This window comes from Mesocricetus auratus, unplaced genomic scaffold, assembly GCF_017639785.1.
Source record: "Mesocricetus auratus isolate SY011 unplaced genomic scaffold, BCM_Maur_2.0 Super-Scaffold_100009, whole genome shotgun sequence".
Lineage (NCBI taxonomy): Eukaryota > Metazoa > Chordata > Mammalia > Rodentia > Cricetidae > Mesocricetus > Mesocricetus auratus.
This window is the reverse complement of record NW_024429193.1, coordinates 68,574,600-68,601,374: the sequence shown is the minus strand read 5'-3', so window position 1 is coordinate 68,601,374 and position 26,775 is coordinate 68,574,600. Positions and strand designations below refer to the sequence as shown.

General features: G+C 47.4%; 2 protein-coding genes across 11 annotated transcripts in view; one reads left to right on the top strand and one right to left on the bottom strand.

Moving 5' to 3' along the window:
• Lrba (LPS responsive beige-like anchor protein) overlaps positions 1 to 13,927 on the top strand; it is a 539,975-nt gene extending 526,048 nt beyond the window's left edge. For all 4 annotated transcript variants that reach the window (XM_040752567.1, XM_040752566.1, XM_040752565.1 and 1 more), the window contains exons 54-57: positions 2,978 to 3,079; positions 6,012 to 6,208; positions 9,358 to 9,509; positions 12,788 to 13,927. In XM_040752567.1, the coding sequence (XP_040608501.1) occupies positions 2,978 to 3,079; positions 6,012 to 6,208; positions 9,358 to 9,509; positions 12,788 to 12,878 (542 nt within the window). In that variant the 3' untranslated portion in view covers positions 12,879 to 13,927. The remainder of the gene's footprint in view (positions 1 to 2,977; positions 3,080 to 6,011; positions 6,209 to 9,357; positions 9,510 to 12,787) is intronic.
• Positions 13,928 to 18,222: 4,295 nt separating this feature from the next.
• The window catches only part of Dclk2 (doublecortin like kinase 2), a 121,794-nt gene continuing 113,241 nt past the window's right edge, over positions 18,223 to 26,775 (bottom strand). For 4 of the 7 annotated variants that reach the window (XM_040752557.1, XM_040752558.1, XM_040752559.1 and 1 more), the window contains 2 exons: positions 25,500 to 25,616; positions 18,223 to 20,972 (listed from right to left, as the gene is read on the bottom strand). In XM_040752557.1, the coding sequence (XP_040608491.1) occupies positions 20,769 to 20,972; positions 25,500 to 25,616 (321 nt within the window). In that variant the 3' untranslated portion in view covers positions 18,223 to 20,768. Of the gene's footprint in view, positions 20,973 to 22,126; positions 22,140 to 22,200; positions 22,282 to 22,902; positions 22,984 to 25,499; positions 25,617 to 26,775 lie in introns of all 7 variants that reach the window. The other 3 variants (XM_040752563.1, XR_005879488.1, XM_040752562.1) reach the window with 3 other exon arrangements.

The window sequence follows — 26,775 nt, the reverse complement described above, 5'->3', positions numbered from 1 at the left end:
CCCCTTCATATTTCCTGAACTGTCTAACCTATTTCCTGGACTAGGAAACACTTTGCTAACAAAGTCCAGTGCTAAGCAATTCTTTAGTTAGAGATCAGTCCCAAGGAGACGAAAGAGCCTTTTCTATCCTGGCATTATTCTGTACATGTATCTTCTGGTTTCTATAATGGAAGTGATATGATACATTTGCATTTGTAGAAGCTAGGATTTCATAAGCAGAACAAACTAGTGAATTTGTTTGCATAGGAGAACGTTTACAACGTAACCTCTTTTCTGAGGTTTCCTATCCTCTGACTTCATAGTTCTAGATTATCCTCAGTCCTTTTACATTAAAAAAAAAAAAAAGAATTGATATCAGTCTCCTCTCTCCCTCCACTAAGCTCCTGAGAAAACATTCTTAAATGTCCAAAACAAAAACATTGGCTATGTAAAGATATCTGTCTGACCTTCCATGACCCATCTTTGCTTTGTCTATTTTGGCTTATATGTAAATTGCTCTTGTTTTTCATTTGTTTTCTTTCAAACCTTCACTTTCCACTGAGGAAAAAATTAGTTAAAACACAAATCTCACCACATTTGTAATTTTATGGAAACAAAAAAGGAACAATTGCACTGAAAATGTATTCCTTAAGTCATAATGATTTTAATGGTTGATTTATAAAAACATTGCCAATAGATATAATTAGACAGTAATTTTAAGAATAACATGATGCTATTTTTGTGGAATTTAGAATATGACAAGTGGGGAGCTATGGAGGGGACCATGAATGATGGCTAACATATTAACTTTTCAAACATAGATTTATTTCTAAATCTTATGATTTTTAATACAAAATTATGTAGCTTACATGGGCTTGTATCATTTGTTTCTTTGAAGGTCCCCCCCAAAAAATTATGGATTTGAGAAAAAAAATGGTCACTGAGAGATTCCTTTTGGTTTGGAAAATGCCAAGTAGACATTCTAATAAATTAGGTTATGTTCCTCCTAGTGTTTCTAACCTGAAATCAGATGAAACCAGGCCCCTGGCTCCACTATTAGTCTATTAGCTGCAGTCTTGCTTTCCTTCTCTAGGGATATGGGTTATCCTGGCACTGGGGCCTAGAGCACACCCAGGGTAACACACAAATCCTTATGGGCTAAAACTCAGGGTTACTGATAGTCACCAAAGCCTTAAGAGACACCATGGGGACACAGCTGTGCATTGTGTGAATGCACATGGCATACCCGTCACATGTCATGATAGACTTGAGTAACTGCTGACTCCAGGGGAGGCGCAAGAAGCAAGCTCCTTTCTTAGGAGCCGAGTCCCTATTCTTGCCTTTTGGGGTCAGGCATCTGTGTGCCTTCAGTGAAGCCCATTTCCTTCCTCTGCTGCCCAGAAAAGCAGGCATGTGCACGTATTTTGCAAGAATGTTGGAAGAGCTCGCTGACTCACTTCTTGAAAATTCCTGCTTCTGAGGCTACAGCAGTGTTTTAACAGCAGCCCTGGCCTTTACAGGTGCAGTGGGCTCTGAAGGATTTTCCCCGACTTGTTAGGGGTCTTTCCTCAGAGAGGGTGACGGCCCTAAGACAATCAGTATCTGGGTTACAGTGGCAGATTATTCCTTTCTAAAGCTGCTCAGAGTGAGCTACTTTCTGGGCACATTTGCCCTTTTGAGTTGGACAATATCAGTTCTCAACTGTGCCATAAAGCAGTTCACAGCAGAGGAGTTAAAGAATGCCAGCAGAATCCTGTTTGCTAGTTATTGTAAAAGTAAAGCTGAATTTAGTGTTAAATCGGGTACTTCTGGCTAAGTACGGAATCCCGTGTGTACAAGTTAAGTCACAACTGAAACCTGTGATTGTGTCTGCTTGTGTCATTTTCCTGAGCTGTGGACAGTTTTTACTTTGTGACTTGGAGCAGGGTGAGTTCTTTTTTTTTTTTTTTTTGGTTTTTACGAGACAGGGTTTCTCTGTATTGGTTTGGAGGCTGTCTGTCCAGCCCGGCCTCGAACTCACAGAGATCCGCCTGCCTCTGCCTCCCGAGTGCTGGGATTAAAGGCGTGCACCACCACCACCGGGCTCTTTTTTGTTGTTGTTGTGAGTTCTTTATTTTCTTCCATTATTATATTCCCTTTCCTCCACCCTCTTTCCCCCAAGCCCTCCACACCATTGGTAGAATCACACATCCCGCCTGTGCTGGTTGACTGGAATGTGGGGAGGTGCACTGTGAGGGCCACGCATCACAGTGTGCTCAGCTGTTTTAGAGAAAGGCTGCTTGGAGACAGAGTCCCACTTCAGACTGTCTTACTAGGGGAGTTGCAGTGATCTACTAAGAGGAACAGACCTTTCTTTGAAGTGTAAATTAAGCCTGAGTTCTTATTTTTAGTGTTTAGTAGCTTTGTTTTAATAATGTTTGGACAGAATCTCAAATTATATAGGCTCAGGCATAAGTCAGCCTTGGGAAAAAATTATTTCAACTCTGTTAGTGGGCTTGGGTGGTACTATGGGTAAGTCCTTAAAAATGCAATGGGCAATCAAAGTATAAACCCTGAGCAGAGCTCCATGGCTTCAGAATGGCCATTCTGACTGTGGAGGAATTCACTGAGATGCAGATATGGGATGGGCAAGTGTTTGAGTTGGTGCCTTAATCTAGCTGTGTGGTGGTTTTTGTGGGTTCATTATAATCAAGGCCCTAATCTTGGAATAATCCATCTACTGGAGAGGCTCTTTTTTTTCATATGAGAAATGTATAGAATGCACGTTTTACCATCTTTAGCTTTGAGCTATAAGCTTTTGTTGATAATCACATAAGGGTTCATGAAAATCAGAAACATGTAGACTTCAGAATCAGACTGCAGCAAAGTTTGAATCCAGTCCTAAAATATATTTTGGACAGATTCAAAATTCTGCAGGCTTCAGCATAGATCATAATTTGACACCAAGTTATTTAAGCTTTATACACTGGAACTGATATGTCTTTTTTTCTTGCTAAAGGTGAAACTACCACTCCTCGGGCCATCCTCACGGGTCATGACTATGAGATTACCTGTGCTGCCATCTGTGCTGAGCTGGGCCTGGTATTAAGTGGGTCTCAAGGTAATGTGGTTTATAAGAGCATTGGCTCCTCTTGTGATGCATTCATGTAAACAGAATGAGGCTGGTATTAAGTGGGTCTCAAGGTAATGTGGTTTATTATAAGAGCATTGGCTCCTCTTGTGATGCATTCATGTAAACAGAATGAGGCTGCCGCCCGTTCTCTAAAGCTCCAGTCTATTATGGTAGCCACACAGGGCTGCTTAAATATAAGTTAGCTAAAATTAAATAAAATTAAGAGTCACCTTCCTTAGCAGTAGTTACATTCAGGGGTGGAATAGGGGGTTCACATATGACCAGAACAGAAATAGGAAATTATCAACGGGGCCAAAAGCCATGTTTGAGCTCCCTGGTCTAAAGGATTTAAGATACTCTATAGACAGCAGCCAATTAGTATTCTCCTCTCCATAAAGCAGGGACACAGAGCATCTTCATGTGTGGTTACTTCTCTGACATCCAGTAAGATGAATGGAAACCCTGACCTTGCATGTATTATGTGTATGCCTGCTTTCAAGCCATAGCACGTGTGTAGAGGTTAGATGACATGTGAGTTGGTTCTTTTCATCCGCCATGTGGGTCCCTGGAATTGAAATCAGGGTATCAGGTTCAGCAGCAAGTACCTTTACCTGCTAAGCCACCTCAACAGCCCCTAACCCTGATTAACTTCCAGATTTTAGGACTAGGCAGACCTAGAATGTCAGACACTGGAATGGAAAGGACTTGGCTTGCTGGATGCTTCTGCTGCTTGTGTTTAGTTTAGAGACACCGAGTGCTCCTTCCAAGAGCGTGTGCAACACTTTGGGACCCTCCAGCAAAGGAGCTGTCTGCAGTCTGTCCGTCTCTCACCTCTCTATGCTGAGGACAGAGCATTGAGAGTTTCTATCACCTCATGTGTTTTAAGCTCACAAGCACAGATTATTTGAGTTGCTTGAACTTGTTATGTATAGCTAACAAGGCAGAGTGAAACTTTAAAGTTTAGCTTTGAAAAATGGAGTTGGTTAAAGCAGTGAAAAAAGTAATACGATTTCTTGGATTGTATCTAAACATTAAAATTAATTTCTATTATAGACCATTCTTGCTTTGCACAGTAAAATACCATGCAAACAGAAATCACACAAAATTATCTGAGATACTGTCTCAGTGGGAAAAATTTTTATTACTTTTCCACAGTCTAAATTTTTTTGTCAAAACATTAAAAAACAGCCAGGAGAGAGAGGCAAGGGAGATCCCTTCAAGTTCAAGGCCAGCCTGGCCTATACAGTGAGTTCCAGGACAGCCAAGGCTACATAGTAAGACATTGTCTCAAAAACAAACTTAGCCATGCAGATTCATGTCTTTGTCAAACAGGTGAGCAGTGCATGCCACTTTGTCCTGAGTGCCTAAGCATCTTTTCTGTGCCTTGGGGAATTGCCAATCCTCCTGTCTGTGCCGGCTTCTCGCTTTTCTTTTGTTTAAATGTCATGAAACACCCTCTCGGGTTCCCTTAATGTGAGGCTTTTTTAAGTACCATTTCTTCTGACATCATCAGTTTTGTTACAACCACTTTCCTGAATTGTGCCAACAAGTGTCCTTTGTTTGTTTCCTGGCTGCATATCTAGTGTCTTGGCAGCATCTGAAGCTGACTCAGCTCTCTCTACATAAAGCTTCATTTATATTCATTTCTCTATGAAGTTCATCATTGTAACCAATACCCTTTTCTGGTTATCTACTTTTATAAAATGCCACATGGTTATCACCATGAAACAAGGAGGCAACACAGCCAGTCTGGGTGTGAGCTGAACCACAGATACTGGTTATGGATGTTCCTTGAACACTGTGATGTGAGGGCTTCCAACTATGCTCTGCTGCCATGAACATAATGTTTGTGGACTAAAGAGCTAGCTACAAAGTATGCTCTATACAATTGCTGTGATAACTGAAATCTGAACTGTGTTGTTGTGGAACTAGTGTTATTTAGGGAGTTGTAACTAAAGTTCATGGATGCTGGCACTGTGCAAAAACAAAGGCATGCCTGGTATTTATGTTGGAGAACACCAAAATGTTTAACTCTTGTGTGGTCAAATGGCCAACAAAAGCAGAGCCCCCCTTGCAAAGGCACGCTGTCAGTAACCCTGTGGGGGCAGGCAGTGGTTCTGTCAGGAGGAAGGCAGAGCAGGCTCCTGCTCTCCCATTGTCTCTCAGCGCCTACCACAGCTTTTGTTCCCTTTGTTTTGCATATGCTGAGTATGTAGTAAAGCAGAAAAGCTCTGGAGTGGGGGGTGGGGACAGTGTTCAGCAGTTCCTGTCCTCGGGTTATCAGGGTAGAGTGCCCTGGGGAGATGAGTGCCACAAGCCACTGCTTGCTTTAGACATGAGAAAATAAGGTCACTCCGTTTAATAGTGGCAGAAGGAACCCAGGGTGGATTTGGAGGCTAGAAGATGGTTATCTTCTTATACTTCAGAAACGGAGCCGTGAGCAGTGGCAGGGAAGCTGCCCTGGTCAGCCACATCTGCACTGGCCCAACCCTTCTGGGCTGTGTGGTGCAGGAGGGGTACCCATGTGCCCTGCCTGGCAGGAGCAGCATTGTCCCATGACTGCTCTCAGACTGGAAACGCTTCCTTTTGGAGTTCTAACTTCTTTCTCCCCACTTACATCATAATGAATTTATAAAGTGACTTCCTGTCTCTGAGGGGCCGTGGGCACATGTAGCTTGGCTTTCAGGCCTCCCAGTGGAACTCAAGAGCTGGCAGGATTTTCAGAGTAACTGGCATACGGCAGCTTTCTGAGGGCTGGTACAGCTGTCCCATGGCACTGCAGCCCAGCTGATCTGTCTAGTTTTCCTCCATCCTCTGGTACTGGGGATTGAAGGACCTCACACTTAGCTCTCCCATGGGGCTACACTGTCCACCATGTCTCTTTTCATTACCTAATTTTGCTTCTTGTTCCTCTTCTCAGAAGGGCCATGTCTCATACATTCCATGAATGGAGATTTGTTAAGGACTTTAGAGGGCCCTGAAAACTGCCTGAAACCAAAACTCATCCAAGCATCAAGAGAGGGTCACTGTGTCATCTTCTATGAAAACGGCTGCTTCTGCACCTTCAGTGTGAACGGCAAGCTGCAGGCAACCATGGAGACCGATGACCACATAAGGGTTAGTGCCAGAAGCTCCGCAGATTGCCAATTTCACCGAGAGGCTTGACTGATAAGGGGGACAGTCCACTGAAGAAACCTAGTTCTCAACAGCTGGGGGTCTCTTTCCCATGCCATGGGGCACCACTGACAGCACTTAGAGAATAGGGTCACTCATGGGTAGGTCAGCTGTGGGACACCAGTCAGTGGCTGCTCCCTGGAGATGGCCACAAGGAAGCACTAGCCTTCCGCTTGGGAGGCCAGCCCGGTGGCTTTCAGTCCTGCAGTTGTCTCTTTTCTCTAAGATCTACTATGCACTGAAGCTAAACTAGACTCTACCTAGAGCTGGTCCCTCATCACACCTGGAGGCAGCGAGGAGGATTGTGCACTCTCGGGCGAGTGGGCACCGCATAGCAGCAGCCACTTCCTTTCTGTCTGTGCAGGCTGTTTAGCTAGTGGACAGCCCAGGCCAACTTCCATTGCGTTAGAGCTTGAGGAAGAGCCAGCGTGTTCCTCGAGGGTAGTTTTCCTTCTCCGGGCATGGGGAAAGCTGGGCTGTCCTGTCATTTTCTAACATGGGAATGCAGGTGCATGGGACCCACAAACAAGGAGGACATATGGGGTGGCAGCAGAGCCAGTCATTTCAGAGAGTGGTCTAGACCACTTCCGCACATCTCACTCATGTTCCTCCCACCTTTGGGTGGCTCCATGAAGTTCTCCCAGGCATAACCTGACAACCTCTTCTCCCAAGAAAACTCTAAGGTCTGGAAGTGGTACACAGTTGAGCCCACAGGCCTCACTGGTCCAAAACTAAAGACCCCGGCTGCTCTGAGACTTCCTTTTTTTTTTCGAGACAGGGTTTCTCTGTATTGTTTTGGAGGCTGTCCTGGAACTCGCTCTGTAGACCAGGCTGGTCTTGAACTCACAGAGATCCTCTTGCCTCTGCCTCCCTAGTGCTGGGATTAAAGGCATGCACCACCACCGCCTGGCTTGAAACTTCCAATTTCTTGTGGCCACTTCTCCCCGCTCACTTGCTGGTTACCCGAGTTACCTCCACCTCAGACGCATGTGCGCACAGGCAAACTCACTCTGCTTTTATTTCTCCCTCATTTCCCATAATCTGCCATTTAAGCCAAGTACACATCAGTGGCTTCTCCTCTTCTCCTTTCTTTACAATAATAATGTTGATAATCTGTCACTTTGAGCTGTGATTATATTGTCAGCTCCACTAATAAATCTGTAAAAATAATTTGAAGCCGTTCACTGGCTAGAACAGTTCCTATGGTGTTCCAGTTAGACCAAGGCTCTGGGAAGAGCCTGGAGGCGGCGGGGAGGGGGGGGGAGGGCTCCTGTAGACTGTTCATAGTCACAGGCTCCCCTGTACCCTGCAGCCATCGTTTTTTTTTTTCCCCCTGTGAAACTCCCCACTGGATTTTAGGCCTAAACAATCCATTGCTTTCCCCCAGCATGCCCGCACTTCATCATTCTAACTTGTAAGTGGCAACCATGTGATTAAAGTGAGCTAGCCTAAAAGGAACACTCTGTGTCCCAGGCTCCAGAGACTGACACTTTCCCAGATAACTGCCTTAGGAGGAAAACAAGGAAATTGCAGGCCAGAACCCCCAGACATCCAGAAATAAAATGAATCAGTCACCAACCCAGACAAAAAATTCATTTCTTTGACATACCAGGCAGCCTGGCAACTTGTATGCTAATCAAAGTGTCCCACCTGCCTTTTCTCTGATGTATTGCTCACTGACACTTTGGTTTAAAGATGTCACCGTGAGTTGGCTGCACACTATGCAGGTGCTATAATGAAGAACTTAGATTTAAGCAGGCAGTCCTCCAGAGCAGCAGGGTCACAGCATAAAGTCTAACCACCATTTCCCCCAAGAGAACTCCCCTTTTTTTCTTTTCCCAGCTGCTTTAGGATGTGGGTGTCCCCAGCAGGCTGTTGTGGCCTGCCAGTGTCCTCAAGCAGCATTGTAGCCACAGCGCCCTCCAAAACACTTGGGATCCAGGGCTGAATTAGAGCATTCCTGGGCCACTTCAGATCTCTAGCCCCGTCTACCTGAATGCTGAAGAGAGGGTCAGAGTGAGAGCCAGTGAGCAGACTGCACTGGGCAGGACCACGGCACAGTGGACTTGTATGCTCACACACCAGAGGATGTGAGTGGTCCCCTGTGAAAGAAGCTAGGAAAGGTTTCTTACACTGGGAAGCACCAAGTTCATTAAGATGCTCTGCAGATGCAATGCATCTTGAGTCTTTGTTTCACTTCATTCCAGACACAAGTAGGATTAGAGAGTCTTACTAGAACAAAGACTTCAAGATTGCTGGCTTTGTTCTCATACAGCACTTACCCAGAAGAGAATCTCAGGTAACTGCTGCTCTGGTCTCTACTGCAGTTCCTAGACCCCGAGACTGCCGTAGTGATGAATGGGGCAGGATGACAGATAGTCATGTTGAAAACTCTTAGCAATGTGTAAGATGCAACAAAATTGTCTCCTGCACTTTTTCTTTAGATGTGTTTCTGTGTTTTTGAGAATAAGCTATGTTCAGTGGTCTACTGACAGTTGGCTTCAATGTGAACTGAATAGGCAGTTTACATTCAGCTCACAGGCTTTCATAGAGAATAGAGGAAATATCACAGAATCAGAACACAGATTTCAAGCTGAGCTTATCTGTTCAACAAGGTAGGAGACTAGCCATAGCCTAGAGATGACCATGATGCAGGCTGCAATATGGGCAGCCTGGGACCTAACTCCCCAGGGAGTAGTGGCTCTCGGTGGCAATTACCCCCTCTACCTTCAAAACCGAGCAGGCCAAGGGAAGGTGCAGCAGCTGCATGTGCTCCCCCTAGCCAGGTCAGGGAAGGCAGTGGCTTAACTTTTCAGACAAGATGGATGTGCTGGTCCCACCATAACCTCTCCTCTCAAGGATTTGTAGAGCCAAGTTTGTGGAGCAAAACTCACAACACTGTAGGGTTGTCTAGTCATGTCCATGTGACCACTGAACCACGGCATGCCTTCCATAATTCAGTGTCCTAAGAGCCACGGATTACTTCCACTGACCCGGCCACTTTCCCATCCCACTGAGGCTGCTGTAGCAGGCAGTCATAACTAGGCCCACTTCTGAGAGCCGTGTCTCCACTGACTGTTGCTGTCTCACAGGCCATGCAGCTGAGCAGAGACGGGCAGTACCTGCTCACAGGAGGAGACAGCGGTGTGGTGCTAGTGCGGCAGGCGTCTGACCTCAAGCAGCTCTTTGCCTACCCAGGCTGTGATGCTGGCATCCGGGCCATGGCCCTTTCCTTTGACCAGAGGTAGGTAACACCAGAGTCCTGATCTTCCACAGGAGTGTTGAACTTTAAGTGTAGAGTTCTGGAATCATCTGCACAACACAAAGAGCTAACAAATACATGAGTTTCTAAGCACCCACAACTTCTGAGTCTATTTTTAAGCACTAACAGTTTTATGTGATGTCTTTTGAATTCCTACATGTAAGACCATATACCTTATGACAGGGATCATTTTATTTCTCTTTCCAATTTAAATGCCCCTCCCCTTTTTTCTTAGCAACCATGTTGGGACATCAAGTATGAAGTCTAAGTTTCTGACAGCTCTTAGATAAAACAGGCTCTCAAAAATAGATAGGATTTAGCGACAAAGGCTCAGAGACTGCCATGAAGCTTTTCGAGTATTTATGTGTGCTGTGCATGCATGTAGTATGTTCACATGTATACAGCTTGCCAGTTCACCTGGGTTAGCTCCTGGCTTGCTCTGGAGATCTGAACTCTGTCCTCACACTTGCCCAAGGCATTTTACTCACCAGCCCCAGCTTCTTAGATGTCTTTAACACAATCTTTAAGGGCTGTAAACTTGTGTACTGTAAAATACCTATGTCCACCTCTGGAGAGATCCGGCTTAATGGCCTAAACCTCCCAAGTTGCAAATTTGAGGAGGATGCTGTTTATGTAGCAACTTACACTCAAAATATAGTCATTTCTTTTCATTTCTGATCTGTTATGGCAACGCACACATAAAGCTTCCCATCTGAACTACTCCTCACATATGTTTCATGGGGTAAAGCACAGTCAGCACGCTGCAGCCTCTCTCACTGCCCCCGAACAGTCTACAGAACTTCCCACTGCTCTAAAGTCCTCACTCACCTGGCTCCACCTTCCCCACCAGCCCGGACGTGGTCCCAGCCTCTGCTCACATCCATCTCACTTCTCTGTGCATCTGCCCTTTCCAGGCTCTCCGTACATGGGACTTACAGCATCTTTTTATAGCCGGCTTGATTTACTTAGCTAGTTTTCAAGGTTCTGTGTTGTGGTATGTCGGAATCCTGGTTTTGTTTTTTTTTTTCTTAGATTGTTGTATGCACATTCTGTTTTTCTGTCTGCCCATGTGTGTATGGGCACCTTGGGTTGTTTTGTGTGTGTGAACAGTGGTGTACAGTCCCTCTGGGTCTATACCCAGGAGTGGAACTGGAAGGTCATATAGTAACTCTTACTAGTCTCTTGGAGAATTACTGAAGCGCTCCAAAGTTTCACGTTCTGGCCAGCAGTGCACATGGTCCTCACTTCTCTCGAGGGCTGTGCCGTGCGCACCAGTTTCCCGAGCATCCTGTGTTGTCCTCGTTCTCATCAGTGCGCTCTAAATGTAGGGCTCTCATGAGGTACAGCTTTTGCCATCTCTTTAGAAATTCCCACAAAGTCATGAACGCTTTCCTGATTTCTTCTAGGTTCACTTTGTTGAGGTTTTTGCTCCATTTTGTTTTAGTTTCACTTGTTGTGGTAGAGAGGGGTCCAACATGATCTACACGCACACACGTCCTCTCTCGGGTCCTGATAGTCTGCCTTTGCTCTGTGTATGTCACATCAACACTGGTTTGTACTAAGTTTAAAAAAGAATTCTCTACATCTTCTCCCTTTTCTGGAGTTTCTTGACCATTTGGGGTTAATGTTCCATAGAAGTCTTAGAGTGAGTTTTCCATTGTGAAAGACTTCACTTTGACAGGGACTGCAGCCATTTGCTGATCACTCTGGGATATGGTAATAACCTATCTTCCAGTCCACATACACGAGGTAATTCCCATCTGTCTCTTACAGCACTGTTTTGTAGTCTTCAGTATATACGCTTTCTGTCTCCTTGGCCAAATGTATTCCCAAAGGTTTTATTCTTTTTAATGCAACTACAAATATTAATTGTTCTTAGTTTATGTTTTAGATTATTAGTGTATAAAATTGGTACAGGGCACCAAGGTATATACCTGTAATCCCAGCACCCTAGAGGCTAAAATAGTGAGTTCAAGGTAACCTGGGCTACACAATGAAATCCTGTCTTTAAGAAATAAAACAAAAAGCAACTGATTTTTATATACCCACAACTTCTGAGTCTATTTTTAAGCACTAACAGTTTTATGTGATGTCTTTTGAATTCCTACATGTAAGACCATATACCTTATGACAGGGATCATTTTATTTCTCTTTCCAATTTAAATGCCCCTCCCCTTTTTTCTTAGCAACCATGTTGGGACATCAAGTATTATATATTGAATAAAGGTGGTGAAAGTGGGCACCCTTATTTTGTTCGGATGGTATAAAAATTCATCTTTCAACTGTTTAGTAGGATTGTTAGCTGTGGGGTTTTATTAAATGCTGTTACTTGAAGTCATTTATTTCTATTCCTACTTTAATAGTAAAAAGATACTGAATTTTGTCAACTGTATCAGTTGAAATACACGTTTGTTTTTTTTTTAATTCTATCAATGTTCTCTATCTTACACCTTGAACTGCCCTTACCTTCCAGGGGAAAACCTCATAGTCCTAGTATTTAATCCTTATAAGATGCTGATGGGTTCAGTTTGCTATCGATTGGCGTCAGTACCCACCTAGAGAGCAATACTGGTTGGTTCGGTTTGCCCCTCATTTCCCTTCTATAGTCCTTCTGTAGGGATACATTTTAGTTTCCTGTTTCAGACAGTACAGGATAGCACTGAGTGGAACTCCCTAAGAGCTGGCCCTGACCAAACTGCAGGGAAAGAGCTCAAGTAGCCTTCGTACTCCAGCAGTATCTGCTCCTTTCATAGACACAGATGGCCTCTGTGGCCTCTGGCTGCTCGCTGTGTGTCCCTGCACCACCTCCTCAGGACAGAGGAGCAGCACTAGGGATCACATCAGGTCACTGGGCTACAAGGACCAGGTCTCTACCCAGAGGTTAGGGCCTCCCACCCCCTGAAAATGGGCAGCATTCTGCTCTCTTACTCCTCAGCTCTGCATTGTTGAAAGTGTTCCATCTGGTCCTTGACTGCGTGTGCTCCCTCCACAACTGCTCTGTGGGTTTTTCTTCTGAGTCGGATGTCTGGAAGCACGGATTCCAGCAGGCTCCCTCTGTGGAAATGATTTTGTTCACAGTTCTGTGATAGCCTTCGTACTCCAGCAGTATCTGCCCCTTTTATAGACCACAGGCGGTCTCTGTGTGTCAAAACCAATGTCCCACACACTGATCTTATTTGGGTCTACATTTCAGTCACCAGGAAAGGGTAGCAAGCAGCAGGAAATAGAGCCCTGTAACCCACTCTCCATCTTTCTCCCAGGTGCATCATTTCTGGCATGGCTTCGGGAAGCATTGTTCTGTTTTACAACGACTTTAACCGCTGGCATCATGAGTACCAAACTCGATACTGATGGTAACAAATGCACCTTGGTCCTGTTCCAGGCTGATCAAGGAAGGACTGTGAACATCATTCTATAGAAATAGCTATCACATCTGAATGTAACTTAAATTTGTCTGAACAAGCAAAATATTTTTAAAAGTTAATTGCTATTTTTGTAGACTGCTTGACATTGAGGGGGGGTGGGAACAGCAAAGCAAATAATGGGCTGCTGGTTTCTGTAGTTAAAAAATCTATATTTTTAGTCATAATGAAAAGTCTATTTTCACCAATTATGGATACAGACATTGGAGCCAATAATCCCACTAATTCTAGCTGTGTTGTGAAAAACCATTTCCCATTTATCTGTAATCTCGAGAAATATGATTTTAGCAATAGGGAAATGGGTTCTAATATTGGGACAGGGAAATTTTATTCTGTACTGGGTCCTGTATTTTTCTAGACAATTGTGCTCTTCAGTGCTGAAATTTCTAGGGTTTTAATAGTAATGTTTAAATTATGACAAATGTAATTTAAAACATCTCAGTGAATTATTTCTATATTATTCTTCTTTGAGCATGTGTTAGACTTAGAAAATTATGGTTTGGGGACGGCCCTTTTATTTTACTGTGTGGTAAGCAGCAAAGGTCTAAGTTATAGCAATCGTAAACTCCTCTCTGCTTCTCCTGGTCTGGTGTCCTCGTGGCACAGGAGAGATGACGGGAGAGCTCCTGGCTCACAGCTGTCCTCTCTCATGACTGAGTGTGAGTACCCCAGCCTGCTTCAAGGTCACAGTGCCCTGCAGTGGGCAGAGCCAGGTGGAGCTCCTCCCCATAACTCCCTCCCCATCCTGGCATGAGATCAGGGGCTACCAGGTACTATGCTAAGCACTACCCATGCTGCCCTCTATTTGTTAGGAAACTATCTCTCCCTTCCTTTTGATGAGCAATTTGTACTAAGAAACAATGTTATTTTGGTGTCATATAATTCTACTTTTTTTCTAGTAGATTGCTGTATGGAATTCTGTGAAAATATTTGAGAAAAGGCCTGTATTACATAAATAAATTCTTTGTATGTTGTGAACTTTGAGTTGAAACTGATATTCTGTCTTTGCTTCCTGTGCAGTTTTCCTGAACCTCCTTTTCCCATACAAAGTTACATATTCTCTAAAGCAAAGATCTAGAATGAAAAATCCGGTGTGAAGCTGGGTGGTGGCGGCGCACACCTTTAATCCCAGCACTTGGGAGGCAGAGACAGGCGGATCTCAGTGAGTTCGAAGCCAGCCTAGTCTACTGAGCAAGTTCCAGGATAGCCTCTAAAACTACAAAGAAACCCTGTCTTAAAAAAACAAAAACAACAAAAAAAGGAATTTATTTTTTTAAAAAAAGAAAAGAATAAAATTAAACTTGTACATAAGTTGTTAGAAATGTCTTCTTCACCTGTACGTTTTCAAACATGGATAACTATTCACAAAGATGTCCCACTGGTTCTGTTCTGTTCAGTTTTGGTAATCAATGAAAGACTCCCCTGACCCCCCCAAAAAAAAGAATGCTTTCTCATGCCAAATCTATGCGTCTTACTGGGACTTCTACAACCAACATCTCACAAACCACTAAGAAAAATAATACATAAAAAATGGGAGCGGGAAATGCTGAGTTACCAGCTGGAAGCTAACAGCAGTGTTTCACTTTGGAAGAAAGGGGAATAAGGCCTCCTGGAGCCATAAAGACAATGTCTACCACTGCCTTTGTCTTCACAGCTCCAAACAGTAGGATTGTACCTGAGCTGAAATAATACCACGGACTCTTAATGGCAGAACCTATTTAACACAACATTTCTTTTATTTGAGTCAATATTATTTATCTTACCCAATTTAACTATTTTCATTAAAATAGACAAAGCGCACCATCACTTCAAATAAATGAAAACCAACCAGAATAGCCGTCAAGGAGGCCAGGGATGAAGGTGATAGGCTCCCACAAGAGGAGCCGCCACTCTTGTGGTGTATTTAACCCGGCCCTTAGAATGAATTTCCTCAAGAAATTAAGGGTTTTCCTTCCTTGCTTACTAGTTCCCACCCTCAGGTCTTTATGGTTTAGTTACTTAGGAAATAATAGGTCCCTGGGAAAAGCAAAAGGGTTGAGAAGCAGAGAACAAGAATATATGCCAAGAGCCTTCATCCCGTGACTGATGGAAGAGAGGCAGACACCCACAGCTAATCACTGAACTGAACCCATGGAACCCAGCGACAGAGAGAGAGGAGCGATGAGCAAATCGGCAAAGAATGGGCTGGCAAAACCAGCAGAGACAGCTGATCTGAACAGGGGAGAGCTTTTGGACCCCAGACCGACAGCTGGGAGGCCAGCATGGGACTGATCCAGACCCCCTGAGTGTGAGAGTCAGTGAGGAGGCCTGGGCAACCTATGGGGTCCTGAGCAGTGGATCAGTGTTTATCCCTCGAATACTAACAGACATTGTGTGTCCATAACACAAAGAGGGATGCTCTCTCAGCCTGGACTCTTGGAGGGGAGTGCCTGGACCCTACCCTGAGTGAAATGACAGACTCTAGATATTCCCTATGTGGAAGGAAATGGCTATAGGGTGGGAGGATGGGGGGGGATGGGGGGTGCGGGAGGAGGAGAGGGAGAGGGAACTGAGATTGACAAGCTATTTAAAATTAAAATAATAAAAGAAAAAAGGATATATGCCAAGTATTAATGTAAATTTGTGGACAGCTCACTCTTATTTGACTATCCAAAACCCAAAGCATACCAGATACCTAGAAGTAAATGGTCTACGAATCGCTTCCAAAGGAATTACTTTGCCTACCAGTGAAACACTATACTTCATTCTTCTCAGCATGTAACACAGGGAGACTGCTATGGAATAATCTTTGTACACTGTGAAGATGCGTCATTATCAAGGTGCCTTCTGATTGGCTAATAAAAGAGCTGACCAGCCGGTAGCTAGGCAGGAAGTATAGGTGGGACAGCAAGACACAGAGAATGCTGGGAAGAAAGGTGGAACTCAGGAGTCCCCAGCAGATGCAGAGAGAATCAAGATGAACACACTGTGTTGAAAGTACTGCCATGTGTAGGGGGTAGATAGGAAACATGGGTTAACTTAGAATGTTAGCACTGGCTAGTAACAAGCCTGAGCCATCAGCTGAGCATTTATAATTAATATTAAGTCTCTGGTTATTTGGAACTGGCTGGTGGGACAGAAAAGTCCGCCAACAGAAGGTGATCCAAGAGACTACCCTGCCTCCATGGGAACCAGGAGGGTTTCAGGAAATGGGTAACTCACTGTCCCTTTTCACTCAGCAGAGCCAAGGCTAATGGGACTGGCCGCATGAAGCTGTCACTGCTGTCTTCCTCCTGTGCTGTCAAGAATAGCAAGGTAGCATCAGCCATACAAGTCAGAGTTACAGGAAATAGCCAAGGATTTCCTGTATTCATGAAGGCTCCACCCACTCTTTCCAGTCAAAGCAGCAATGTTAAAAGCAGTAGATGGAGAGCTGGCCTCGAACTCAGAGATCTGCCAGCCTCTACCTCCTGAGTGCTGGGATTAAAGGCATGTGCCACTATGCATGGTAACTTTGAGTTTTTACATGATGATCTTATGATTACAAGGAACCAAGAAAAGTGCCATGGACTCAATTTTAAAATATTTTTTCTACCCTTGAAACAAGGTTTCACTATGTAGAGCTCAGGCTGGCCTCAAATAATATTCTCCTGCCTTAGTTTCCCCAGTCCCAGGATTATAGAAATACATCCCCATGATTGGCTTCAGACCCATCTAAAAATTAATGCTGAACATGTTTCTCTCTCTCTCTCTCTCTCTCTAGTCTGTCAAACAGAATAAATAAATGATAAATAAAAATAAATAAAAAACCCAAAGCTAAACTTACATCTGAGACCAGTCTTGCCACTGTCCAGCTCCTGGGCTTAACGCTGGGGCTATGAGTCTGTGACATCTCACCAGCTTGTTTACAACGCTACTCACTTCTGCCCCTAGCTACCACAACCACAAACAGGAATTTATCAGAACACAGCACATGGAGCGCTCTCATGAATAGGCAGACCATATCCTCTGAGACAGGCCAGCGTCTTTGGTCAGGGAAGAAAGATGGCGCACTGGGGGCCACTTGGAGCCTCCACGATCATACCTGAAACAGGAAGTGGATCGTTTCATCTCAAGTTCAGGATCTTTTTCCTTGCCAAAGCTAAGCTTTTGGGGGAGTTGGGCAGGACCAGTGTTTGTGCATACCTGGAGGAAGCCGCGGCTGCTCCACAGCTGTGGACTTGGATGGCTTGGGAAAGGAAGCTCAGATCCAGCTTCAGCCTCCATCCACGCTGACAGGTTGCCAATCGAGCTTGCCAGAGCCCATGAGATGCAGACATCCGGACCCCTGCCCCGCAGGAGGCCTGTGGAGCAGCAAAGGCCCAGCCCTGCCAGCCCAGCCAGGTTTAGCAGCTTGGCGGGGGTGGGGGTGGGGTGGGGGGTGTGTGTGGCTCCACCCACTTGCTGTTCTTCCCCTTAGATACGCAACACTCCAGCACAAGCGCACTGTGTACGTGCGGGACTATTACCCAACTTGTGGGCATTTCCAGTTTGAATCCTTCAGAAAGCAGCTGCCCTGCCACTGTTAGAATCTCTCTTGGCTGGAACCTGACTCTACTTTCTGCACTCAGGCTCACACCCAGGGAGTTCCGGCTCATCGGGGTTTTGTTGATTCTCCTGGCAATCCTTGGGTACCCACGCTTCGGAGCCCACCTAGCTGGGCAGTGCTCTCATCCGCAGGCTACTCCAAAGTCCCACAACAGGGCTGCTCTGACAGGGCTGCCCAGCGAGCATACCCCAGCCCTGCACATTTTCCTGAGGCGACGGGTGAAGACTGCTTTGCAGTAAGCAGTGTCCGGTTCCTGGGGAGTCGGTGACAGCCGTTTCCATGCCTAGCACCACCTGAAGTACAGTCGCGAGTGCACATTTTAGTTTGACACTACAGAGCTTTAACCCTCTGCCATCACTTCCCACGAACCTGTTTCACTTAAAATGACAGGGCGCCTTCTCTCTGTCATACACATCATTTGAAAACAAAACAGATTCACCTAATATTAAGAGTCATGTCTTATCTGGGGAGCTGAACTGTATTGTGGCAACTGCTAGGCCCATGTGGCTTTTAAACACTTAAAATGCTCCGGTGTCCAGATTGGGATGCACTGTGAATATAAACATACTCCAGACTTCAGACTCCGCATACAAGAAGGTAAAATATCACCCAGCTTTTGTTGATACTGACTACGTATGGACATAATACTTTGGATATGTGTAGATGTGAGGTTAAACAAAATATGCCACAAGATGTACTTTACCTGTTCCTTTTAAAATTTTTAATGTGGTATTATGAAAATGTTAACACGAGTGGTATATTCTATATATTTCCACGGGATGGTAAACTGCTCTAGCATTTTCTACAAGACATTAATCAGCATGTTTTCCTTCAATATGGTCACTTCATCCCACACTGTCCCATCTCCTAAGTCACAGATTACCATCTCAGCCATGAGAAGATCCTAGGAGTTTTATCAAATGCATTTAATGAACACATGTAACACATTTCCATACCCATCACCTTTTTAAAGGGAGGCAGAGACAGAGAGACATGGAGACCCCTCAGCTGTGGGGGCCATCAAGTACATTTCTCTGCCACAATTCCAAGTTTAACCTCTCTCCGCAGTCTGAACAGGCACCTGCGTTCTCTCCACAGGCTCTGAGCAGCCGGAAATAAAGAACCTGAATTTAATTTGGGTCATGAGACAGAATTACAGCTCCTAAGTATATGTAGCAAATGCACAGAGGAACTGTGTCTCGAACCTTTGCTCGGGACACCAGCCTTCCCCAGTCCTGCTGCCTGGATAGACACCAGCTTAGCAGTGGGGCACAACCACAGCCATGCCCTCCTGTGGCTCCTCTGTCCTGGCCAAGCTAGCTACCCACCAGGAAAGGACCGTGCAGAAGTCACTGCCTCTGTCTGCCTCCCACAGGGACAAACAGAAGGACACATGCTGAACCAGGGCTCTTCCCTGCCCCACCACCTGTCCTGGTTTCCTCCTGCATTAGCTCTTCCCCTCTCTGAAAATGAAACGGCCACACGGCTATGAAAAATCTTGTTCTTGGCGCTGGGAAGATGGCTGAGAGGTTAAAAGCCCTGTTCTTCCAGAGGACCATGTCTGCCCATTCACAACTGCCTAGACCCAGCTGCAGGTTTGCTGCCCTCTTCTGGTCTCAATGGATAATGCATTTACATGCGCACAGGCAGGCGTACACATAGTTAAGAATACATCTTTTTAAAAAGGGCTCTTTACCCAGTTAGTGAAGAGACACGTGCAAAGTGTTCTAACCCTGCATCTCACAGCGTTCTTGAACGCTTCCTCCTCCTGTGTCTGCTACAGCCATGGCTTTGGGTGGAACACAGGGCCACAGGGCTTTCAAGCTGGACAGTTGTAAGCTCCAAGGTGACAGAAACAGCTCTGGGTAACAGGAGGCACAGATGAACAAGGTCACAAGCAGAAAGCAGAGCTTTATAGGGAAACTTGTGGCTTACAAGTCAGAGAGGAGCAGGGCCCAGCCAGGACAGGCACGGGAGGAGCGGGTCTAGCCTACTTTCTGTGAGCCCCACTTAGCTGTGAGCGTCCCTAGCCCTCTCGGAACAACTTGCTTATCTGGTGCCTGGGCCATGAGTCCGAGTCCCAGCACCTGTGCTCACACACGTTTAACCAAGGCAAAGATCTGTGTGCTCTTCCAGTCATGACCCCAGGCACAGGCCCTGAGGGCCTGGACCAAGGAGAGGAGCTCTGATCATACTCACTTTCCAAAGCAGCCACACAGAAACCTCTGCCCACCCCACAGCTTTTCCGAAGAGGAAAGAGTTTATTGCAGGTTGGGGATACTTGGAGAAGGCAAAATCTAACAGTCAGAGAGAACTGTAGGGCCCACTCGTTTAGAAGACAAGAAGGCCAAACAAATACATAGTTATATACAATTATTAAAAAGAGTAGGGCGGTGGAAAAAAAGGAAAAACTGCCAGCAGCCTTCCAGAAGGTTGGTCACAGGACATTCAAGGAGCACCGTGCACCCCAGTCCCCGCTGGGTCTCAGCAGACCTGCCATGGCTTTCGGCCTGCTCCTGTCAGAGAGCAGGGGAGAGGAGGCCCTGTTGGCGACTCAGCCGGGCTGATCCTGCTCTGCCAAGAGCTGCTGCACTTTCCATTGCCAAGTCCACAGGCCAACTTCATAGCATTTCTCAACACAGGAAGGTGGGGAAACTGAGGGCATGTCCGCTAGGTCTGTGAGCCCTGCACCCCAGACTGGGGCGGGAGCTGCTGCTTCCTGGGGCGTCAGAAAGCATCCCCTACACCAGGAATCGGAGGGTGATGACCACACAGTCTTCTCAGGGGCTCATTTCTTCTTCTATTCAGAATCTGGGAGCCTCAGGTCCCCTAGAAGAGGAAGAGGTCATGTTGCCTCTCAGAGGACATCCCCGTGAGAAGGGAGCACTTGGAGTATCCCTCAATAGGAGACTCCTAGTCCATCCAATGCATTTCTGTAAAAAGAATGTAATTCCCAATAAAGGTTGCATTCTCTGGGTAGAAACACTGAGGATTTAAATGAGTCACTCCAAGTGTGTCCCCACAGCTGACATGCCAGCAGAGCCCAAAATACATGAGGCTACGCTGAGCACCGGCTCCAGGATGCCCCAGTCCTGCTCCCAGACAGTGACAGAACATGCCAACAGACTGTCACAGCCGCAGGGAGGAAAGGGAGGCTCCTTCAGCGAGGAGACGGTGAGGCCTGGTGGGAGGGAGGGAGGGCGGCCTTCCTGGCACGGCTGACCCCGGCAGCTTCGGGCCTGCCTACAGAGTTCAGTCTCGGTGGCGGCGCCAGGTCCCTGCCAGATCACAGCCTGAGGCGGCTGGAGGACGAGGGCGCTTGGGAGACTCTTGCGGGGGAGGGGCCTCCTGGGCTGAGGGAGGGACTGTCCCCGCGGTCTGCTCCCTCGCTGGTTTGCTGCCGTCTTGACAGTGCTTGCTGCAGAAAATCTGCCCCTCTTTATCTAGAGCCGTGTTCTGGGGAGAGAGCAGCAGAGACAACACATTACCCGGGCCTGCTCCATCACCACACCCCCGGGACCAACCGGAAAGCAACACACAGCATGCACCGGCCACGGAAGCAGAAGAGGAGAAACACTCCAGGCCTCTAGCTCAGGTCTAAAGGAAACTGCGTCCCAACCCCACTCCATCCCGCAGCCGCCCCTCGCCTCCTCTGCCCCGTCACAGCCCGGGCTGGCAGCTGAGGAGACCCGGCGGGCCTGCACAAGGAGGAAGGGGCCACCGCCGAGAGGAAGGGGTCCCTGCGGTGGCTGCACCTGAATTCTGAGTCTCACTCACACCCAGACCCAGGAGTGATGGGACAGTAGCCAGTCTCTGCCAGCGGCTCTGGTACGCTAGCACATTTATCTAAAGAAAGTTCTTGTCACAGATAAGTGGTCCTCACATGTCAGAAACAACAGTGCCCTGACAACCAAAGGGCATCTGTAATATGCCCAGGGATCCACTGGGGTGGATCCTCCATGGTGTGTCTGCCTACCCCTCCCTATGAGGGAGCCTGTGCCTGCTGGATCATCGACTCACCTCCTCAAGGGCACGCAGGCCCCGTGAGGAGAGCACTGGCCTTCTGAACCATCCTGGGGATACCCAGGCACGCGGTCTTCTCTGCTTACTGGAGCCTGTGTGCCCTGGGAGCCAGCACCTGCCATGCCACTGGGTTTACTAAGGGTGGAGAGACTGCAGGCCTTGGGTACCACCTTCCGCTGTAAGATGTAAGAACCGGGAGGCATCTGCAGTCTAATTCCCCTAGGCGGGGGAATGTACCATTGATTCCTCTGGTACAATAACACAGATTTTAAAAAGCAGGGGGAACAAGCGGCAAGGTTTCCCAAGACAGACAGGCAGGTGGCCCTGGGGCCCTGCTCCTCACGGCTCCTGCCAGCCTCCAGCTGAGGACAGTGGGGAGAGCCTGGCCTGAAACTTCGCTCCTGAGCTGCTGCCGGGACAGGGCCAGCCACTCAGCCCACCACCACCCACGAGACGGACAACGCTTCTATTGCAGACTTTCTCCTGGGGAGAAGAAAGCCACAACCCCTGGCTGTTTCCCCTCTTCTCTTCCGCCAAAAGAACGAGAGGGGGCTTGGCAGAGGAAGCGCGGTGCAGTTAGTACATACCATGGCCTTGGACCTAGGCAGGGGGTGGGGCGGCAGCAAGAAAGGAGAGAAGCAGGGACAGAAACTAGACTTACTTTCAACAGAAGCAACACCATTCAGTCTTGTCTGTCTTAAACAGGAAATCACCCCAAACCACCACCATCACTCCCGTGTCCCTAAAAGTGAGCAGAGCACCCCCTGGGGTGGAGTCTGACTTTGACATTTCTCCCTCTGCAAGACCATGGGAGAGATGTCTTGTCATTCCTTTCTCTGCCACAAGATGGCCCCTTCTGGTCTCTGAGGCTTTGTCCCTCCCTGGGACAAAGAAGCAACCTCCTATGCATGCTGAGGACTGTCAGGGAGAGCCAGAGTGTGACCCAGAGCCATCAGCCTCTCTGAAACTCTCTCCAGTATGATCATGTTCTTATCCTGAAGACTGGCCGACACACACTGCCTCACGGATAGAAATGCAGCTCTTGACAAAGCACGAAGATACATCATTTCCAGAGATGCCCTTCACCTATGGAGACGGAGCAGGGCAGAGCTGTCACCTATGGAGAGCGGGCACAGACCGGCTGGAGCCCCACTGAGCAGGAAACAGACTGACAAGCTGGGGAATCTAACAGGAAGCTCATGTGCTGGGCTGTGCTGGGCTGGGCCGGGCTGGCCAGAAGGAGGTCAGTGGTTCAGAGGACCCGTAGCAGCAGGAAGCTGAGGGTCAGAAGTGGAAGACAAGCATGCGGTTGGAAGAGGGGCTGAGCATTAGGTGTGGCTCCCATGAGCACTTTGTTGAATACCAGAATCTGCTTCGGGGTTTCCCATAGTCATAACTGGGGAAAGAGCGAACTCTGTGAGGTGTCTCAGACTGTCGAATCAAACTGTCAAATGAAATGCAGACAACAGCTCAGCTTTGGGTTCTCTCACCTCTGCTAGCCAGCCCCACCCCACCACATTTCCCCTGGAGCCTTGAGGAGAACGCTGGGTGACACGAGCAAGGCCCTATCTTTAAGTTAAGCACAGAGGTTATTAACACGTCAGCCACTGGATACCCTGCGCTTCTGCTACTGAGACCATTTGTCCAGTAATGGCAAATTAATGCCAGAGACAGACATTCCGTGGTTATTCTAAATATAAAAATAATTTAAAATCGTCATTAGGGATGGGAGGCCCCAATGAACAGTCATAATATGAAGGGGCTCAGAAGTGTCCCAAACGCCCTGCCCTGCCCTGCCCTGCCTCTGGGGAGGATAAGCAAGAAGCCTTCAGCTACTTTTGGGTACAAGTCAAATTTGGCAGCCTGGTTTTTGAACTACTGAGAACTGAGACTGCCAGAAAAAAAAAAAGACGCAGTCATCTCTCCAGTAGATTCTGAATGCAGTGAAACCACCAGCAGCGATTCAGTGCTCACAATCTGTGGGCTTATGCAGACAACCCGGGTTAGCTGGATGCCACCAACATGTGCCATCTGGCTCCTGCACATACAACAACATGCAATTTTTATACAGTCACCTCCTTAAGGGTTGTTCTTTCACAGGAACACCCCGTTAAAACTTGAGGGTTTGACACCTAACTCCATTGGCAAGGGGGAAACTGCTATTTGTAAGTGAGGAGAGGTTCTCTGCACTATTGCCCATTACACACACAGCTTACACTTGGCCCAAGGGAGAACTGTCAATCATTCTAGAACCTCAGCTGAGCTTCCGGGTCAGGAGGCAGGGCCCAGGCCTATGGCCACAGATTGCAGTGACTCACCGGATAAGATCTCCTACAGGGCTGCAAAGCTTCCACATCTTAGAAGATTAAAAAGCTAACTAACATATGATATGGAATTTTGATTCCGACGGATTTTCTTAAGGACTCTTTACTAGATGCGGACTGTGTGTACTTTGGGAGGTTGTTGGGATTATACAAATGCTGAGCACACACTCGGCTGCACCCTAGCACAAACACGGACGCTTACTGGTTTCCCTTTCCATGAGCACAGAAGCTGCCAACGCACCGTGTGTGGCACCCAGGGCTCTGCTGCTCATGGGATAGGTCTCAAAGTGCACTCCCTGGGAAGGGCCCTCCTGCCGCAAGCCCAGCAGTGATGGCTCTTTTTAACTCAGCGAGGCTGGGATTGTGTGGCATCTCAGACGTCCTCGGGCTTTCAGTAAAACACTGCTACAGTGCAAAGGAAAGATACAACCGCACTCTTCTGTGTTCAACATGGAGCTCCCCAGAGTCCCGCAGACTCAGGCTGTGCGCAGGAAGAAAGGGAGCACAATCCCCAGCCTGGGGCAGAGGGAGGACTGGAGGGAGCCGACCAAACGAACTAAGCCTCCCTGGAGGAAAGGAACCGCACCACAGACTAGCAGGTGCCGGGACTGTAGAGCACTTGCGTCCATAGGGTATGCGCGGTCTGCCTTCCTGGACTCCCGCATTTTCCTGACATTCCTAGACTGCATCGAGCAGGATTTCCCTGTAGTGTGGGGAGGAACACAGAGAGCCTTTCCCAGGCTGCTCTAGGAGTGACGGCGCGGCTGCAGCAGCCCCTCGCAGGCACCTGTCCCAGAGTCCACGCCCCTGGCCCTGCTGGGTGCCGTGATGGGCAGGAGGACAGCGCAGCCGCTGTTGGACATGGCCTGGCTGACTAGCAGGCAGGAGATGCTCAGAACAGAAACTCCAGCCGCACTTCACGAGAGCCCAGCCCAGGCAGCCGGGGCCGGCAAGCACTGACCTTGCTTGTGTTTTCTTTTTCTGTCCTACATCTTTTGGTTTTCCTTAATGTTACTTTTCATTTTCTGTGTTTAAATACTGATATATGTGACCCTAAGTATTTTTGGAAGAAGTGCAAAAATAGGATCACTGCTACTTTTTTATATGAAATTTTAACCATGAAAAACTAATTTAAAAAAAAAAGAATTCTTCTATGGCTTTAAAAATACACCAGCTTTTTTTTTTTTTTAACCAAACATTGTCTTTAAAAAGTGAAATTTGTTAACTTGGCTGCTTCATATCCCAAGTCCCAGAGAAATCCCATGTCACACAATCATAAGCCTGGAGGAGGCAGGGCCTTACTCAGCCCGTCCTGCCGGGGACGGCTGTCATCTCCCTAGATGACACAGCAGGTCTGAGACAGGAGGCAGCTGCCCAGGAAGCCCCAGCCCTGGAGTTCCCTTGTACCGACCTATCACTGCAGCTCCATGTCACCGAGCAGCCTCCAGCCTGCCATGCAGAGTCCAGGGAGCAGGGCGGAAGCACCCTCACATGCCAGTCCATCCTCCCATGAAACAGGGGCATGGGAGACAGCTTCCACGAGTGGAACCCTGGCTGTCTAGCTCAGAAGACAACTCCAGCTCAGCAGCCAGGCCGGATGCCCCAGCTCTGAGGCGGGGCTCTGCATCCCACTTACCATGATGACGGAGACCCCAGTGGCGGTGCTGTTCTGTTTGGGGAGCGCATTACTGAAGTGCTGCTTCAGTTTACCTGTCACCTCAGCTCGCATATTGTTCTCCTGGGGTGTGTCATCCTACAGAGAAGGAAAGCACAGTTGACTCTGGATCCCTAACACCAACTGTTGCACAGTTACCAACTTCCCCAGCCTCCTCCTAACGTAAGGAAGATGCTCAGCTCTTTCCAGCGTCATTGTTGCCTCTGCACAGCGCTGTGGACTAGCAAGTGTGAGATCCTGGACTCCACCCACAGTGGGCCAGACACACACAATTCTGTTTGTCACTCCGCAGTGCCATGTCTCACGCCTTCAGGAAGACTACACCACCTACCCCACCTCTGAACAGGGGAAGGCACAGGTCTTCACTGAAAGAAAGGGTGGCACTGTTTAGGTTTCTGAAGCTCTCTCCCAAGGCAACATAATACAAGTCATCCATGGAAACATACAAATCAACAGTTTATCACTACAATCAAGAATCTCTGTCTGGTGTGGTGACGCCTTGCTGTGGCTCTGCTTACATGGCGGCTTGAGAAGGGAATGTGGCTTGAGCCTAAAGTTTGACCCTTTTTTTTTTGACATGGTTTCTCTGTGTAGCTCTGACTGTCTAGGCACTTGCTCTGTAGACCAGACTGTCCTCGAATTCACAGAGATCTGCCTGCCTCTGCCTTCTCAGTGCTGGAATTAAAGGCATGCACCACCACCACCTGGCTATCTGACCCATTTCTTAAGTTAAAAAAAAGTGGCAGAGAACATGCTACGTGCTCAAGGCCCAAGCTCAATCCCCAACACAAAAGTCACTCAGCTGATAGTCCTAATTCTCACAAAGAGATGTGGTGGGTGCCTCCTCTACGAAGTCTGGACCCAGGGCAGCAGTTTGCAGGATGGAGACGGTGCAGCCCTGTGGCTAGTTAAGTCAATATTCAGGAGCTGCCCTCGAGTCCGCTGTGTTTACTCAGGGAGCATGAGGTCATCACCCCAGGTCCTCTCCGAGTTCACAGGAGGACTGCATGCCATGAGGACACAAAGGTCAGTCTGAAACATGCTCATCTCTCAGGGAAACACAAACCTCACAACTAGAAAGAAGCCGCAGAAGGAATCCTTAAGGAGCATCACAGCCAACCCCATCACTTCGCAGATGAGTAAGCTGAGATCCAGCAAAGACAGACTGTCCAGGTTGCTCACTGAGCAGAAGGAGAACTCTGGTATCAGCCGTCTTCTCCCGTGCTACTTGATCGTT